This window comes from Colletotrichum jinshuiense, chromosome 9, assembly GCF_051148585.1.
Source record: "Colletotrichum jinshuiense chromosome 9, complete sequence".
NCBI classification, from domain to species: Eukaryota; Fungi; Ascomycota; class Sordariomycetes; order Glomerellales; family Glomerellaceae; genus Colletotrichum; species Colletotrichum jinshuiense.
This window is the reverse complement of record NC_139316.1, coordinates 3,453,024-3,467,340: the sequence shown is the minus strand read 5'-3', so window position 1 is coordinate 3,467,340 and position 14,317 is coordinate 3,453,024. Positions and strand designations below refer to the sequence as shown.

Here is a 14,317-nt window from a genome sequence, read left to right as displayed (position 1 = left end):
CAAAAACGGGATAAAACCCTAGACTATATCGTTTCGTAATCCGCACATCATTAATCGAACATATACACATAATACCAGTATGTACTAGACCAACGGGATGCTCTGGACCCTCAAATCACTTCTAGGTCTGGCCATCAACTCCCCATGCATTAATCCGCTGACATAGCAACCCCCAATGAGCTTGAAACCCGACTGGTGCTTCCGCAGCACTACGGGCAACGTGCACCCAAAAAGCACGGCAATCAAATCACCTGGTTGTACGCTGTTGTTACACCGACCGAGATAGTTTTGTCTGGTGGCGATCATGCTTGAAACCTTCCCTGCGTTGTACTTGTAGTCTTCCAAGAATTTCTTTCGGTACTCTTCGAGCGTGTGCGGATCTGACTTTCTGAGATGTTCGTAGTTGCCGACAAGAGACCCCTGAGGATCTCCGTCAGGGCCGAGCAAGGCGGTGAAATCGACGGAACCATCCCCCCTCCTTGGCGCCGCGTTGTCTTGAAGCGTTTCCATGTCACTCATGAAGCCGAGCATTCGTTTACGCCGGCGTTCTTTTTTGATTTCGATCCCTTTTGGTGTCTCTCCCCCCCTGACCCCGTCAATGTCGAAAACGTGGGTTTCGTAAAAGGCCTGAAGCTGAGGCTTGCCTGATGGGTTGCTACCGATGCGCCCGATTTTCAATGCCTCGAACATTTCCTTCGGGCTGCTCTCGTTCTTGACGAGAGGTACCGTCGCTTGGACCGTGTCCAAAATGTAGCCTTCGGTCAAAAGCGTGCCATCAGCATAGTTCGCCGTCCGACCACTTGCTGAAGTTGTGGTAAAATGCCTCCCCTCTGATGCATTGAAAAACTTCGCGTTCTCGATACCAAACCCAATGTATATATTGGGTGACTTGGAAGTCCGGAAATCAGGAGTCCACGAGGGTAGTCCGATATCATGTTGATCGCTGGGGTTCTCCCATCCAGCAAGCAATAACAGCACCAGACTCCCCGTCTTGGCTATATGATGCCTTGTAAACTCGACATAGAGGTCGCGTACTGGCTTGTTGTAGTCGATAGCCAAGTAAGGAGCCATCTCACACGTTCCCATGAGCGCGAAGAGCTTGTCTCGCGGGTCAGTTGCGTCTAAGCGTCTGGTGAGTAAAAGAATGTTGACCAAGTTCTCAAGTGCGCTTGGGGTGATGGTAAACTGAGCAGTGTTCAAAAGTGCTCTGCGCAATGGGAGAATCCATGGAGGACTTGTCTTGGGATCAGGCCACAGCTTCTGGTCGGAGGACACCACATCCATGTACATGATACCGTCGAATGGTGCACTGAGCTCACCGCAGTGCACCCGTGATATGGTCGAAAGAACTATCTCTTGGAACATCCACATCCTGCCCCAGTACGGTCGTCCGAGTAGTTCGGCAACTCCAAGCGAACCGCGCTCGTCGCCGGCTATTCGCTTGACGATGACATCAAATGGCTGTGGACCGTGGCAGTCGGTCACAAGCTTCATCGCTGCCGCTGTATCAGGCCCGGCTTCCCCAAGCCAGATCCTGACGCATTTAGCCTGCGTATATATCTTTCCCATAAGCGACACCTGCACACTTCGCTCTTTGAAATCCTCCTGGTTAATGCAGATGGCGTCAGCCCAGATGGGAGTCTCCTTATCCTTGTGACGGAGATATCTCAGGGCAATATCTAGGCTTCTTGACACGCTCATCTCCATGCCATTGACGAGAACCTTAACCCGATCATTGGAGTCTCCCCACTTATAAGATAGAGCATCGTACCGAGCTGCGGCTACGTTTGGGTCCGGGTTGCAGTATGCTACAGAGAGTGTGGCAACGATCGGTGATGAGAGTGAAGAAGCCGGTTGAATGTGAAGAATACGAAAGTCGTTCTGGCGCAGAGGGGTCGCCTGGTACACTTTACAGGGTGTCAGATAGCATGTTCAAAACCCTTGGGGAGTTGCGTTTTCATTTCATACCTGGATGAGCTTGAGAAGCATTCACCGAGTTGTTTGTCCGATGCACCACAGAATTTCCAGTGCTCCTGTTAACTACATTGGCTGCTGGCGTGGCCGCCGAGACAACCTGTCGACTAGATGCTGGCTTGGTTGCGGAACTGGCCGCCGCAGGTGGGCCGGTTTGTCGGTTTGCGGTGCTCTTTCTCGAAAACCCAAGCCGCTTCAAAAATCCAACCATAATGACGGCAATATGGGGTGATATAACTTGGGCTTTGGCTTATTGCGAAAGAAATCGACCTGGAAAAGAAAATTTGGATCGCAGTAACCTGAACCGCGGGGCATAAGGGGTATGTGACTGACGCTAATTATTCGACTCTTTAACTCACAGAGGAAGTCCGAAACAGTTCTGAGCGGCATGCTTGGTCTAATAAGACTTTTTCAGATCTTTCAGCCTTGGTTTTCTGTCTGCACAAATCTGGCATCGCGAATGCAGTGTGAGGCCTGGAAGTGAAGTCCCCTGCTGGTGTAACCGCGCGGCTAAACGGATTGCATTGAGGCGATCAACAGCACCATAAAATACTCAGCGCTTAACGATTCCTCAAACATGCATGTTGAAACCTGCAACTGTCTGCTGATTGGCTCCAAAGTCTTTGTTGGTTGGTTTGTCGAGGCATTCTCGGGCCGATGGTAAGATAATCTCTCTCAATCCTCTCCAGTGGCTGTTCTTTGGAGACGAATGCCCATGGACCCCACACGCCTGCATCTCTAGTTGTCATTGAACTATTTTGAAACCTACGTTGGTTGAAAACTGGAAGGCTATTTGGGTGATGTTGGAACGTTCAAAAGCCCAAGATCCACGCGCGCATAATGAAGACAGTTGACTGGCTCCTCGCTCTTCTCTGGAGCTAGGTAGTCCAGTCTCAGTGCCAAGTTACGTAGTGAGCATGGTAGAAAGGGCCTGGATTACAAACGCCTGACTGTGCTAGGATGAAGAATGAACTCTAAGTGATATACGAGCCAGCCTAGAATATCGCCTCGAGCGTCATCCAGATCTAAACAAAACCCAAGTACCTGAGAGCCAGAAACGCCCGAACGAAGCCGAGTACCAAAGTCCTGTATAAACCAAAATCGCTCGCTAACCAACAACCTCTTGGGGAATCACTGTGCCGAGGCATGCACCTTTACCTAATCGCCATTTACCCGGCTGCGTGCTCCCACGCGAGAATAGCCGAAACTCGTGCAACCATGCAGGAAGAAAAGAAAAAGAACGACCATGTGCTTTAGAAAACCGAGGCAAACCGGTTCACGGCGTTGAGAAACATGCGCCAGATGATGCCGGCGGTGCCGACGACGACAAAGATCTGCGCCAACTCGACCCAGTTCTTCAGCCGGACCTCCGTCTCGATGTAGCCGCCCTTGAGATCGTCGCTCGCCGGGAACCGGCTGGTGGAGACGTACTGCTCCATTATGGCGTCCTTCTCGTACCATCGCTCGCGGAGCCATCCTTCAAACTCCTTTGCGTCGTGGAGGGGTATGTCGTCGAGGCGGAAGCGGCGCCAGTGGAAGTTGACCGACTTGGGCGGGCGGCCCTGGAAGTAAGTGCTGATGAGCGAGAAGTACTGCTCGCCGTACTTGCCGCGACTGTGGAGATGCTCGTTAGCTTGGGAGCGCGAACGCGATCCGAAGACCGGGGTGGGGGTGTGCACGGCGGGAGAACTCACGGGATTCCCTCGTATGCGACTGTGCAGTCGTAAATGTACTCCATAGAACCCTTCAGCTCGTTCAGGCAGAAGAAGGTGCCTGTGCTTCGCGGGAGCAGCACGTGCTCCGGGTCTCTGATGCCGGTCTTCTCTGCCCAAGCGGCCGACTTTCTCCGTCCGTTACCGGACAGGTTGGTCCCCTCGGGGAAGAGCAGGAGCCACATGGGGTCGAGGTACTTCTTCCCGTTGGTACCAACATGCTCCGCCTTCAGCCTGTTCAGACGATGGGCCATGCGGGGTTGGTCAGTCGACATCTTACGCGACATGAAGATGAAGCCGTAAAACATCATGCCGACGCCGACGAAGGGTATGTACTTGAGTGACTCTTTCAAGATGATATAGACGTGGCCGTGCATGCTCGGCGAGTTCGCGTAGGCCACCCACCACAGGTAGAGCCAGTCGGTGTAGATCTGCCCATATCGTCAGTATAACCACTCCCTATGCCGCATAGCGTAGCCCCGGGGTAGGACCGTCCGTACCTGGTGGTTCGCGATCAGCACAAGGCGCTCCGGGAAATTGAACTGGACCCTGCCGTCGGGGGTCTTCTTAATCTGGCCGACCATTGATGCATCGCCGCTTATCCTTATCGTCGTGTTACTCCACATGTGCGTCATGGCCGTGATGGTCAGGCCGAAAGACTGTTTGGTCAGCGCCATGTAGGCGTCGAAGAACTCGCGGTTGATAAAGTACAGCGGGATACCGAGCGTCTGGGTAGTGCTGATCCTGTAGGCGGGAAGGCGGGGGTTAGCAGAGGTCCGTCGCAAGGAGAGGCGAGACGAAGAGAATCCAGGAAGACGTACGCAACACAGCAAATGAGGAAGTAGAGGGTGAAGGATGCGCCTCGAACCACCTGCATCAAGACACTGTACTTCACGCTGCCGGCCGGGTGGGAGTCGCTTGGTTTCCTGACAAGGCCTGCACTCGGGGCCGGCCCCGGGACGGCCTCGTCGGCGGCGAGTTTCTTATGCACGTCGGTGGCCATGATGGCAGAGTATGGGGAGCTGTTACTCTCGTGGACGAGGTTCGTTCGTATAGCCTAGGAGGGGGAGGTTCGGAAGGAGAGAGAGTACTCGCAGAGCGTCGAGATGTAGTTATGGGCGTAGCGGATAGCAGCTTGGTTACGAGTTGACAGGTTTGTCCTGATGTCGCGTGCGACTGACATGTGAGTCGAGCAGCTGGACAGTCGACAACTGGGGTGATGCCTGACGCAGGCGGGGTCCAGACGGGGAACGGGATCGCTGCGCAGAACCACGCAGAGGCGGGGTCGGGAGAGGAGGAAGTCGAGGTAGTGTAGAAATAGCTGGTCGGTCAGATGAGCATCGGAGCCTCGGGAGAACTGGAGCTATGAATGCGAAATCATGGCGGTCTGGAACGTCTTAGGGGGGCACAAGTACCAAGTCGGACGCGGGATGGCTTGTGTCCAGGCAAGCGTAATACCTGATCTCGAGGAAGAAACGGAGATGGGTGGATGGGATAACGGTACCCTCAAGCTACGCTACAAAGCCACCCATGTAGCAGCTAGGAGGTTGCGGTCCGGTCATGGTCCGGTCTGGTTTGGGCGCCGAGTCTGGAGGTTGGGAGGGGTCCTCAGGTTGGACGGTTCGGTGCGCAAACAGGCATCAGAGTTGAGCTCCAGTTGCCGGCATCCTCGGGTGAGTCTGGAACCTGCCCACACAGCCCTTGCCCGTTACCGTCTTTGGCTCTGTCTGCCTGCAGCCTGCAGCCAGCGACCTGCACAACCCTGGGACGACTGGCACGACTGGGACGAGACTGCGACGAAAGTGGAATAGTTCCATGGCGGGGCTGAGCGCACGGATCTGGATGGATGCGGCGTGACGACGTGACGACATGGATCAAATGAAGAGCCGAAGTCCGCCCTCCCCGGCCCCACTCAGCCATCCTGTCCTATTCCCGAGTCGGCGCCTTCCGAGCCAATCCCGCCGTTGCTAATTACATCATGTACCGGTTGCCTGAACACGTGCCTCCTCCTCACCTCAGACAGACCGAGAGCTGGCTGAGGTGAGTGAGTCTTCCATTTCACACCGAGACATAAATCACAGAGTAGAGTTCACGTGTGCAATTCAACCGTCTGTGAACATTACGAATGATCTGCCGCTCTGGGCTGCAGCAGCTACATCAAGTCCTCGTCCCCCAACCGGATGGCTAACATCAGAGTTTCACCGTTTAGTCCCGTCGTCGACACATTCGTGCCCTGATCGACAAGCCATCTCACAACCTCCATCGAACCAAACAGTATGCCTGGTTTGCATTCGCAGAGCGGCATCTGCTCACGGTTGTCCTAAAGGTTCGGATCGGTGCCAAGATGAAGTAACTGGCGGGTCGTCGGCAAGTTTTCCTTGGACATGGCACAAATCAGGGGTGTCTTGCCTCCTTCATCCTGTGCATCAATATCGAGATGGTGGTTCTGAACCATCTCCTGGTAGAAACCCTCGTCTACCTCGGCAGCATAGCTTTCTCGCTTGCAGACATGATGAAGAAACGTCTGCCTGACACTGTCCCCTTTGGTTGATATTCGCCCCCTTAGCCACTAGCAAATTTGCTATCAAGGCGGATTCCTAGTAGCTTGTGGCTAGTATCGGCAGCGGAGGCTGTCGAGGCAGAAGGAAGAATGCGGTGCGACCGGTGATATCCGTGGCTTCAACACCTGCTCCATGGTCAAGTAGCAGCCGTACAGCCTCAGTTAAGCCTCTTGCAACAGCTACAAACAGAGGGGTGTATTTGGTCGCCGGTGTTGCATCTACATTCGCAGGATTTCTGATCAGAAGGTCCGCAAGCCAAGGGCTTTCTCGATGAGGCGAGGCAAGGGCCTCAGGAAGTGGTGTACGACCGTCACAGTCCATCCGGTCGTCTCGGGGCCCATTTCGAGCAGAAAGGTGATGATATCTGCATTATGGGACCTTGCCGCATTCATCGATGAGGCTCGGCCAGAGGCGCGCCGGAGAAAAGCCGGTCGTAGGCAGTGCATACAGGGCCGACCATCCCTAATTGTCAGTGATGGAGATATTAGGGCCCCTTTCTAACCGATACTCAAACATTGGGGCAGCGCTGGACCTCACATAGTTCCTCGATATAGTGGGATCTAACTCCTCGTTTTCCCTGGTGTAGTAGCAGGGCTCGGGCCGAGTCTATGGTTATTCATTGCCGCCAATGTTACTATGTTTTGGAAAGTCCACAGAGAAAGAATGTTGGAGTTGGCGAAATCCAATCTAGTTTTGATCAGCGCTGCGTAGTTATGCTCTGCCAATACGGAAAGAGGGCTCTTTTCTGGATGTAAGGGATATAACCAGCTGGATCCAAATACGTTGCGAAGCTGAACCAAAAGGTTGGACTTAAAAGGTTATTGCAAGAACTGCCCCTGTGGTAACAATTGTGCTGCATGCTCGGAATGAGACAGGATCTGTTCAGTGGCATACTACAACAATGGAGACTCTTTGGTCTTTTGGTCAGAATGCCCCTTCATTATTTTGTGTTTTCAGAAAAAGTGCCTAGGAAAACATTGTAACCGGCTACATGAACCGACATGTCAGTTTTGATGCAGGTGTGGCAACGCTATTTCAGTCGGTCGTGGCTTTTTGCCTGGAGGTCGTCTCCAAGGCCAAGCCAGAGAAATTTAAGCCCACCATCCTTAAGCAGGATCTCGCACTGATTCGTGAATGAAATACACCCTTGGTTCCTGTGACTCGGTCAATGTTTCGGCAAGGCCCTTGATGAACTAGCAACATATCTCTCCAAGGATTCTTGTGTGACATTTTCGGGGTCCCATTCACCGAGAGTAGTCGGTTCCAGTCAGGCTACTGGCAAATAGTATTCCTCACGTTTTAAAGGCCTTTCGCTGAACCGCAACCACTGGATGCAAAGTAGTAGGTCATTCATGTTATCTTGAACCCTCATCAAGATATTCCTAAACAAGTTGCTCAATTTAGGCGGTATCGTGTTTTGTCTCGTCCTAACAGCAAACATGCGACCTCGCTAGAACTCTTTAAGTATGTTGACAACCAACACAACCAACATGAAGACCCCAGATGCCTTTTCGGCCGTTATTATTTCCTTTTGACTTCCGTTTCTATCTTGAGTTTTTCCCGGAACTCAAACTCTCATGTCTGTTTCGTGGCCCCTCTGGTCTTCCAAGGGACGCCTTTGGCAATATGGAATGCCTACGTAGGGGTAGTAGTGGCTTGAAAACCAAATGCAAAGCCTGGTTGAGGGTGGTTTGGTTTTGGCGACATCAACTGGCACGTGTGCCGAGTTGTTGAGCTTCTTCCGTTTCGTTGGCGCGCATGTGGGTTCGTTGTCGTCGTTGGCGGCCTCCTGTCTCCTTTTCTCTCGGGGATACCTCGCCTCCCTCGTTTGCGGGCTCAAGGCGCACTTCAACATACTTGTCATATGATTTCTGCTGTATGGCCACAAGAATAGTTTCATGCGTGCTGAGCGTGTAAAATGAGATAAAAAAAGCATAAGTGCCTTGAATTTGTAGCCGGCTACATATAAACATGATACAGCAATAGGTGCCGTATTAAGAGCGTATATTCGCAGCTGTCTGCGTTGCATTCTCTGTTCCTGAGCGAGACATGCCCCTACCCCGGGGTTAACAACCCGATGAATTCTCATAGTCAAAGAACCGAAATGTCAAGTCCATAAGCCTCCACGCCAACCTCTGTGCCAGGCTTCCTAGTTCCTGGCCACCTTGATTAGCAGCGATCCAACGCCGCTGCCACCGCCCCACTGCCGATGCGCATTGTGAATATCCTCCATATCCCAAACATTCTTGATGGGCACCGTGATCGTGCCGTCCTTCAGCATGTCGAGCAACGCCGTGACATTGGGCACATATGTCGAGGAGTCCCTGTTGAGCGCGTAAAAGGTCGTGCTCCTCTTCGTCAAGAGGTTCAGGTTCCGCGCCAGCATCTTCGTCAGCGCAAACATCGGGTTCCTGATCACCCCGCTGTCGCCCAGCGAGTTCTTGTTGTTGCCGTACCCGACGAGCGTGCCGTCGTCGGCGAGGATGGAGTAGCTCTCGTCGAAGCTTTCGAAGCCGAGCGGGTCGAAGACGGCGTGGGCGCCGCCCACCGCCTTCATCTCCCGCATCCACTCCTTGTCCGTGTACACGAACGGATGGCCGCCCTGCCGACGGATGTCTTCGTGGTTCTTGCTGCTCGCGGTGCCGTACACCACGGCGCCTTGCAGCTGCGCGAGCTTCATGATGCCGTAGCCCACGGCGCCGCTCATGCCGTGGACGAAGACCCTCTGGCCCTTTGACACTCTGGCGGAGTGCATCACCATCCCGTACGCAGCATTCCAATCGCAAATCACAGATGTCGCCTGGCGGTGGTCCACGCCGTCGGGGACCTTGATGCAGTACTTCTCCGGCTGGTTGACGAGCTCCGCCTCGGAGTCGTACTTTGTCAAGACGGCCACAACATCACCGACCTGGAAGGCCTTGCACCCCTCGCCGACGGCGCGGACGGCTCCGACGAGACAGTATCCCGGTGTCAGGGGCGCCTTCTTCATGAACGGGTAGACGCCCTTGCGCATGTTGACGTCGGCGCCGGAGAAGCCCGAGTATTCGGTCGCTATCTGGAGATGGGCAGCCGGTGGAGGGGGGCAGACGTCTTGGACCACCTTCAGGACATCGACGTCGCCATATTGAGTGATGACAACTTTGCGGATGCTCGTCATCTTGGCGGTTGGTAGGAGGCTCAAGGAGAACGGTCAAGGCGAATGGGGGAGGGGAAGGATGGGAGGACGGGCGTTTCTGGTGAACAGGGCGAGTGTCTCCAATGAAGACGCAAATGGGCCGGCATTATATCTCGGTGAAATATCTCAACGGATCAGAAGCCGCTGCGAAATCCAACGGAGGATCGGAAGCCCGTCAGCCTTGGCTCCTCAGAGAATCAGCATGCTGGCCAGATGGCGGGTCCCCGTTGGGCGACGGAGCAACGGCACGCAAGCTATCTCACGGCCACAACGTCATAACTCTTACAATCTGACGCAAATATAAATCCTTCGCCGAATTGGCCTGGAGAGGCATCGTGCCAACGCCATGCTGGTTGGGTGAAGGAAGAGATGAGTTGGACGACTGGGTAGCCGACGACCAAGCGGGACGCGATTCCCCACACTTTGGGCCCTCAAGGAGGCCCAATATAGCGAGGAGTCTGTGCTCTCGGGCATGTGTGATACCTCTATAGGTGCTAAATTTTGACAGACAAAACATCAATCAGGGCCTGCTGGCGAAATGGCATCGCGTCAGATTTCGGCTCCTAAGTCATACTCTGAAGATTGTAGGTTCGATCCCTACGTAGGTCGCATTTGATTTTTGATTTTTTTCGATGCCCATCCCTCCATCACCACCTCTCTGTTTTAATGCAAGTAAATCATGTCAATTGGATTTGATGGTTGCTCAATTTCACTTTTAAAGTCTTGCAATGGCGCTTCTTCTCCTTATCCGTGACCCAGATGGCGAGGCAACCAACACTGTACGACACACAAACAGTACCTGACACATGAGAAGGATTCACATGCAGAACCTTGATCGCGATATATTCAAGCGTGGGATACAGAGAGCCGGTTTATAGTCCATGGACGACGATAACAGTCTTCCGGCCAGCCACCTGCAGCCCGATCTCACTTCCAAAGTCCCATGGCTTCGAAGTGCGAACTCTATCGGCGCTGCGTCCAACGTCGAAGGAATTAGCTCAGTTGAAAACGCGGGGGTTGGTTATATTGAGAGAGCATCCGCCACAGCCAACCACTATTCTCGATGGGACATGCTCTGCCTTTCCTGGGATGATAGTCCTCGCCAACCTAGTCCTGCTTTGACAGAAAGAGCGCGTGTCGTGGTACATTTGCCAGTTTTGCACTTGGACTGCGACGCAGCACGGAGGCCCTTCGCCCTTGACTCAGAATACGGTCCCCGGGGTATCGTGTTTTGATGCGGCTGAACCCGGACGCAGCAGCAAACAGGATCCCAGAGGCAAACATGGCATTTTTAGATCATCACAAGATCCTCCAGCAACCACGCAGTTCTAAATAAACTTTTCGTGGTCCTGCCACCGTTTTGCAAAAACCGCTTGCTCCATTCACCGGGAGTGGCGGTCGACCCCTAATTACCACATCCTCTGCGAAGACTGTGTCTCACTCCGCACATATCGCCTGCAACAAAGGTCTCGACCTACCTAGTCGACACCATAGCGCATACCTAGTCTCTATGGGGTTCATTGTCCTCTCCGTCGGGTCCAGCTTAAAAGTCAGCCGCCGGCACCGTGCGCTTGTTAGTGCCTCCGGCCCCCCCCTGCCGTCCCAAACTTCCCCAAGTAACCGGCTAGCTAGCTCAGGGGCCTGCCGTCCAACAGAGCTAGCCGGGGAGGCCAGGCCATCTAGAATTTCCCGTCAGGCGAGTATTGGCTTTTTAGCTTAACCAGAGACCCGGTTCTCTGGGGTTCAACGACGGGGGCTTTCTGACATGCGGGGATGAACCCCCTGCCATGTGTTGCGGCTGGAATACCCCCATCGCCGTCCTGCATGTTCCGCGAGGACTATCGCCAATAGTTACCAGCAAGCGGCGCGCAGCATGCCGATTATACAACAGAGACTCGGCGTCAGGGACTCGCTGCCCCGACTGAGCTGAAAGATGTGGTTTTTGCTCGCCCACGTAGTTTCGAGGTGCCGTTATGGTCCTTGGCTCTCTGGCCGCAAAAGATTCTGGTATCGCGGAGCACTCCTCCCTGGAGCTAGCTAGCCCTAGCAAAACCATCAACGGACAGCTTAGCGAAACGCCATCGTGCTATGAGCGCTGCCTTATTTTCTTAAGGCGTATGCTAGAGCGGTATACGCATGTGATGTGTGGGTATCATCGCGAAGTTCCGTCGCTACGAGGTCCTCTTAGTTGCTGGCCCAACGTGCCGCGACTTATAAGATATAAGACACTCCCGGTTCCCTCTCTCGTTCGGCATCCTCATCACAACAACTCAACACTCTACTCCTCTACGAACTACTCCATCATGCATATCGCTTCAGTCCTGTCCATGGCCGGCGTCGCCGTCGCCGCTGCCGTGTCCAATTGCAACTCCGAGTTGCCCTGCGATTGGGTTGCCCCGGCTGCCAACTTGACCACGCGAGACGTCCTCGAGAAGCGAGGCCCGTCCTTGGTGTCGACATACAAGTCCTGGAAGATCCACAACAACAACTGTTGGAGGTGAGCAAGGCCTTGGGGATCCCGAGACCCCCCCCCTTTCGCATAACGCGACCCGTGTGCTAAATCATGACCCTCGCCATAGTGACACCGTCGGCCACATGCGCGCGCTGGACTGCCCGGCTGCCGGCTCCGACACCATGACCGTCGAGTCCTGCCTGGACGCCTGCGAGTCGCAGGGTTACTCCCTAGCAGGTGTCGAGTGGTCGCAGGAGTGCTGTAAGCTACGCGCCCGTCCTTCTCTGCCGAGATGGCGCCCCCCCGTGCCCGGCGTCCCCGGACTGACACGCTCCTAGTCTGCGGAAACACCATCATCGGCCAGAACCGCCCGATCTCCGACAGCAACTGCAACCAGGGCTGCAAGGGTGAGTTGACAACCGTCCCCCCCGGCCTACAACAGCGGGAATGCTTTTCCGTTTGTGTTCACAAATCGCTGACATCTTCCAGGCAACCCGAACCAGCTCTGCGGTGGATCCGCCGCCTTCAACTTCTACGTCAAGGACAACTACGCCTTCACCATGGGCCCGGCCGCCGTGCTGCCCGTCGCGAACGGCTGGAACAACCCGGTGTGCATGAAGTGAGGATCCCCCCCCCCCGGCCCAAGCACTCCGGTGGCCGTGCCAAATGCTGACCCCCCCGTGCCCTCCAGGGACCCCGACGCCAACTTCCGCCTGCTGCCCGGCAAGCCGGACCCGCAGGTCAACCCCAAGGCCATGACCGTCCAGCTGTGCGTCAACGCCTGCGGCGCGGCCGGCTACAGCTTTGCCGGCCTGGAGTACGGCCGCGAGTGCTACTGCAGCAACACCCAGCCCTCCAGCAGCGCCATCGCCCCGAACTCGGACTGCGACAACCCCTGCCTCGGCGACGGCTCCTCGTAAGTCTCCCCCCTTCCCCTTCCCCTAGGCATGATCGCAAACTCCAGTTTCTCGCAATGGACACGAGGCTTACAAGGAGAAACCATCAGAATCTGCGGCGGACGCAACAGAGTCCTGGTCTACACCAAGCCCGTGGCCCCGACCATCGTGACGAAGCGCGGCATCATCCAGGTCCTCAACAGCGCCAACGGCGCCGTCGTCGGCTTCATCTCCAACAGCTTCTTCAGCGGCGCGCAGTCGCGCGTCCAGGCCGAGGCCAACGCCCTCGTCATCACGTTCCCCGTCTCGAGCTCGTCGGGATCGCAAGTCTCCAGCCAGCTGCAGGTGACCATGGGACCCAGCGACGCCTCTTCCGGCACGCTCCTCGGCCTCATCCAGGGCCGCGACAACACCAACAGCATCATCTCCTCCGGCTCCTACCAGTAAGTCCATCCTCCCCACCCCCCCTTCCCTCTGTCCGACCCGTGAAAACCAGACGTGGCACATGCTGACAAATGGCACCATAGTTATCTCTACGTCGCCAGCACCAACCCTAGTAAGTCTAACCCAACACGCCCTGTCGGCAGGCTCTCGTTGTTTCTCCTCGCGAGCTTCACATTCCAACCTTGCCTTCACATATTTTCTTTTTTGCTAACTCCTCTGCCTACACAGCTCCCAAGGGAAGCCCCCCTGTCTTCGTGGGCAACTCCTACACCACCGGCACCGGCACCCAGCGCACCAGCGAGTCCGATGTTGTAAGTACACACACACACCCCCCGACGTCCGGCCGCAGAAGCCGCACGCATCCCCCTTCTCGAGTGTGTATAAACCCCGGAGGCGCTGACACCCCCATCCAGTGGAACTTCGACCCCAGCACCAACGACTTCTATCCCAAGTGGATCAACCCCGACGGCAGTGAGTTACCCCCCTCCCCCACCCCCTCCCTTCCCCCCCTTCGCGCAGTACGCACGCAGGTCCAGATGACGGGTTCCTTTGCTGACGACTCCCCCCACCCCGTACAGACGCCGCCACGACAACCTGCTGGCTGCAGAACACCGCCGTGTACTGCGGCAGCGACATGAACGCCTTCTACGCCCGCTACCCTGCCCCGGTGACCGCCGTCAAGTTCAAGTTCGTCGAGAGGCCCGCCCAGTAGTGTTGCGTGGTCCCCCAGGTCACGCATTGAACAAGGGAGAGATAGGGGGGCCCGCTCCCTCCTCTTCTCCCGCCTGCCCGCCTCTGATTCTTGTACACAGAAAGGGAGCAGAACCCGGCGCCCGGCTTTTGGATTTTGATTTTTTATAATATTGAGCCGAAGAAAATTGCAATACGAGTTATCCTATCTATATACATATGTAACGCTTCCTCGTGACCAAGCCCGCAGTTGTAGGGGCACCCGCGAACCGCGGTTCCGCTTCGTCGCAAGTCCCCCCCCTCCTTACCAGAAGGCAGAGAGGGCTGAAAAAGGTCCCGTCCACAAAAAGACGACCATGTTTCCCCAAGCCCCCTGTTTTGCTCGGACCGGGCGGCCGGGATCTCGCTCGAGT

At 55.2% G+C, this 14,317-nt stretch overlaps 4 protein-coding genes across 4 annotated transcripts; 1 reads left to right on the top strand and 3 right to left on the bottom strand.

Annotated features, from left to right (window-relative positions):
- Positions 1–84: 84 nt before the first annotated feature.
- EsH8_IX_000907 (HET domain-containing protein) lies at positions 85–2,364 on the bottom strand (the record flags this gene model as incomplete). The annotated part of the gene is made up of 2 exons (XM_083267243.1): positions 85–1,907; positions 2,334–2,364. The coding sequence occupies 2 exons, from the start codon at positions 2,362–2,364 to the stop codon at positions 85–87; spliced, it is 1,854 nt and encodes a 617-aa protein (XP_083130808.1).
- Positions 2,365–3,227: 863 nt separating this feature from the next.
- EsH8_IX_000906 (acyltransferase-domain-containing protein) lies at positions 3,228–4,689 on the bottom strand (the record flags this gene model as incomplete). Its single annotated transcript, XM_083267242.1, has 4 exons — positions 3,228–3,588; positions 3,669–4,117; positions 4,187–4,430; positions 4,508–4,689. The coding sequence occupies 4 exons, from the start codon at positions 4,687–4,689 to the stop codon at positions 3,228–3,230; spliced, it is 1,236 nt and encodes a 411-aa protein (XP_083130807.1).
- Positions 4,690–8,396: 3,707 nt separating this feature from the next.
- On the bottom strand, positions 8,397–9,404 carry EsH8_IX_000905 (medium chain dehydrogenase/reductase family protein; the record flags this gene model as incomplete). The annotated part of the gene is made up of 1 exon (XM_083267241.1): positions 8,397–9,404. One exon carries the CDS (start codon positions 9,402–9,404, stop codon positions 8,397–8,399), a length of 1,008 nt encoding a protein of 335 aa, XP_083130806.1.
- Positions 9,405–11,725: 2,321 nt separating this feature from the next.
- Positions 11,726–13,926, top strand: EsH8_IX_000904 (WSC domain-containing protein; the record flags this gene model as incomplete). The annotated part of the gene is made up of 10 exons (XM_083267240.1): positions 11,726–11,919; positions 12,002–12,135; positions 12,213–12,281; positions 12,364–12,493; positions 12,566–12,790; positions 12,881–13,213; positions 13,298–13,326; positions 13,443–13,525; positions 13,628–13,685; positions 13,793–13,926. 10 exons carry the CDS (start codon positions 11,726–11,728, stop codon positions 13,924–13,926), a joined length of 1,389 nt encoding a protein of 462 aa, XP_083130805.1.
- Between the last annotated feature and the right edge of the window lie 391 nt (positions 13,927–14,317).